Raw genomic sequence first — 3,259 nt, 5'->3', positions numbered from 1 at the left:
CCCCCCCCAAAAAAAAATTGGGATTCTTCTCCTTTGCAGTCAAGGCCCACAGTCCCGTCGTCTACCCATTGATCCAGTGCAGCGATTGCAAGGACACGGTTAGCTTCGGCTGTTTGGTCACCGACTACTTCCCCCAACCCGTCACTGTCACGTGGATTTCCAACGTCAAAGGAGACAACGAGACTTTCCCGGTCATCCAGAGCAGCAACAGTTACTACAGTCTCAGCACCCAACTCACCGTCCCGGTGAGCAGCTTGGAAGGAAATATCTTCCAGTGCAAGGTGGACCACAGCAGCACCACAAACACCATCACCGAGATCAAAGGTGAGAAAGGCAACGGGGGAGTCACCCTCGGCATTGCACGCCGTCTTGGCGGACCCTGAGAGGGGTTGGCGCTCTCGGTGTTGCACGATGTCTTGGCCAATTTCTAGATGGGTTGGCATTGCTCTCGGCATTGCATGACGTCTTGGCCAATTTCTAGATGGGTTGGCACTGCTCTTGGCATTGCACGCCATCTTGGTGGACGTCAAGGTGGGTTGGCGTTGCTCTCGGCATTGCATGACGTCTTGGCCAATTTCTAGATGGGTTGGCGCTGCTCTTGGCATTGCACACCATCTTGGCCAATTCCTAGATGGCTTGGTGTTGCTCCAAACCTTACATGACGTCTTGGCCAATTCCGAGGTGGGTTGGCATTGCTCTCGGCATTGCACGCCGTCTTGGCAGACGCCGAGATGGGTCGGCATTGCTCCTGGCCTTGTGTGATGTCTTGGCCAACTCCTAGATGAGTTGGCGTTGCTTCCAGCTTTGCTCCCAGCCTTCCATGATGTCTTGGCCAACTCCTAGATGGGTTGGCATTGCTCCCAGCCTTGTGTGATATCTCGGTCAACTCCTAGGTGATGATGTATGTCCCAAGACCCCGCCAGTGATAAAGCTTCTGAGCGACCCAAATCAGAGCGACCCTCAGAAGAGAGTCCTACTCATGTGCCTCATCGAGGGGCCCAAGGCTTCCAGTAGCAAGGTGCAGTGGCTGATGAACCATGAAGTGATGCAAGTGGATCAGGAGGACTACACCTGTGACAATTGCTCCCCACACAAGCCCACATTTATGAGCAAAGTCAATGTCAGCCGGCAGAGCTGGGACCTGGGGGCTGAGTTCTCTTGCCGAGTGACCCACCCATCACTGAAAGAACCCGCCGTCCTCAACATCAGCACCTTCTGCTCAGGTGAGGTCGAGGAAGCCATGGTTTCCTGGAGGTCATGGATGGTTGGGAGTTAAGAGTGGGTTGGCTGGCTCCGGAGACGGCGAAGACGGTTGGGTGGTTGGTCAGTTGGCATGCGCGGACACGGACGGGTGGTTGGTTGACTGGGAGGATGGTTGGTTGATAGAATACCGGCTGGTTGATTGGTTGGAGAACGTAGAGATGGTGGGATGGGAGGAAGGGAGGGATGGCGGGCAGGTGGGTGAAGTCTATGGAGATGGAAGGGTTGATGGACCCAACAGATGGATGGATGGTGGAGATGGATGGATGGTGGAGATGGATGGTTGGATGGATGGATGGTTGGATGGATAGGTGCCGATCCAAACACACCATCAGCTCAACCCTCCCACGAAGCCACACAATGACGTTGGAGAAGAAGGGTCCAACACTGCGACGGTGGTGGCAATGAAGGGCGGGGAGGCGAAGGTGGCTTTTGGAGCTAAAATAGTAGATGGAAATTGTTGAGGAAATGGATGGATGGGGCTGAAAAACCTTAGGAAAAAATCACACGGTAGAAATTTCCTTGGGAATCACCCCAATTTGCTGCAAGGTTCTATTTTTGGGGGGGGTGGGGGTGGTGAGAGGACAGGGGTTTGAAATATTTCTCCTGCCAATTGGATGAGCGTTTTGGGGGGCACCAAAGCTCTATGCCCCTCCCTGGGGGAGGCGGGTTGGGGCGCCCTGTCGAATTTGGCATCCGCCGAGCCCCAAGATCTACCCACTCAACGCCGCTCCCTCCCCCCCCTCCCCCAACCCCAATTAGATACCCAACGGAAGGTGGAGGTCACCATCCTCCCCCCATCCTTGGAGGACCTCTACCTCAGCCAGAACGCCAGCATCACCTGCGTGGCCACCAACCTGAAGTCTTACGAAGACGTAAAGTTCTCCTGGAGCCGAGACCAGGGCAGCGCCTTGGATGTGACCTCAGGGCCAGCAGAGAAGCTGGAGAACGGTCTCTACCGCCTCACCAGCACCCTGAAGATCTGCGCCGATGAGTGGAACTCCGGGGAGAAGTTCACCTGCACCGTCAAAATCCCCGAGATCCAAGAACCCATCACCAGGTCTATTAAGAAAGACATAGGTAGGAGCCCGCCCCTTCTCTCCCGCCCCACGTCCCGCCCTCCGAGTCCCGGCGTGGGAGGTGATGGGCTTCTTTCCGACATGGTGTCCACCGAGAAGCTCGGTGAAAAGGGTTTCAGCAAGGGAAGAGCAGTTTTGGGCAAGTCGAAGCAGCTGGCTGGAAAAGTTGAGTCTACTGGGCTAGTCTACTGGGAGAGTCTACTGGAAGAGGCTAGCCAACTGGAAGGGTCTAGCTGGAGAACCTGGGGCTACTGGGAGAGTCAACTGGGCCGGCCTGCTGGAAGGGTCTAGTCTACTGGAAGGAACTTGTCCACTGGAAGGGTCTTGTCCGCTGGAGAGGTCTACTGGGAGGGTCTACTGGAAGAGGTTGGTCTACTGGAAGGGTCTAGCCTACTGGGAAAGCCAACTTAAGCTAGTCTGCAGGAAAAGGCCAGTCTACTGGAAGGGTCTAGCCTACTGGAAAGGTCTAGCTCACTGGGAGGGCCAGCCTACTGGAGGAAGTCAGGCCACCGGGCGAGCTCTGTCCCTCCCACCGCCCTTGACCTTCTCTTGCGCCCCCCCCGCAGACGTCTCCGTGAAGGCGCCCTCCGTCTACGTCTTCCCCCCACCGGCTGAGGAGTTGGCCCGTCAGGAAACGGCCACCTTGACCTGTCTGGCCTTGGGTTTCCGCCCCCGTGACATCTTGGTGACCTGGACCCAAGAGGATCGTCCCGTGTCCCCCGACAGCTTCTCCATCTTTGGCCCTCAGAAAGAAGGAGACACCTACACGGTCTACAGCAAGTTGAGCGTGCCGGCAGCCGACTGGCAACGGGGCGACTCTTTTGCCTGCGTGGTCGGCCACGACGGCATCCCCCTGCATTTCGTGCAGAAGACCATGGACAAGGCCATCGGTAAACCCACCTCCGTCAACGTTTCGGTGG

The 3,259-nt window shown here is 56.6% G+C and overlaps 1 gene segment (V, D, J or C); it reads left to right on the top strand.

The window, feature by feature from the left end:
• LOC104834223 overlaps positions 1 to 3,259 on the top strand; it is a 20,124-nt gene that overhangs the window by 16,168 nt on the left and 697 nt on the right. Inside the window, 4 exon segments of the C gene segment in view lie at positions 40 to 324; positions 894 to 1,223; positions 2,023 to 2,340; positions 2,906 to 3,255. Of these exon segments, the coding sequence occupies positions 40 to 324; positions 894 to 1,223; positions 2,023 to 2,340; positions 2,906 to 3,255 (1,283 nt within the window).

The sequence above is a fragment of the Haliaeetus leucocephalus genome, unplaced genomic scaffold (assembly GCF_000737465.1).
Source record: "Haliaeetus leucocephalus isolate CR32 unplaced genomic scaffold, Haliaeetus_leucocephalus-4.0 Scaffold320, whole genome shotgun sequence".
Classification (NCBI taxonomy): Eukaryota; Metazoa; Chordata; class Aves; order Accipitriformes; family Accipitridae; genus Haliaeetus; species Haliaeetus leucocephalus.
The sequence above is the reverse complement of the archived record's forward strand: the minus strand, read 5'-3'. Positions and strand labels throughout refer to the sequence as shown.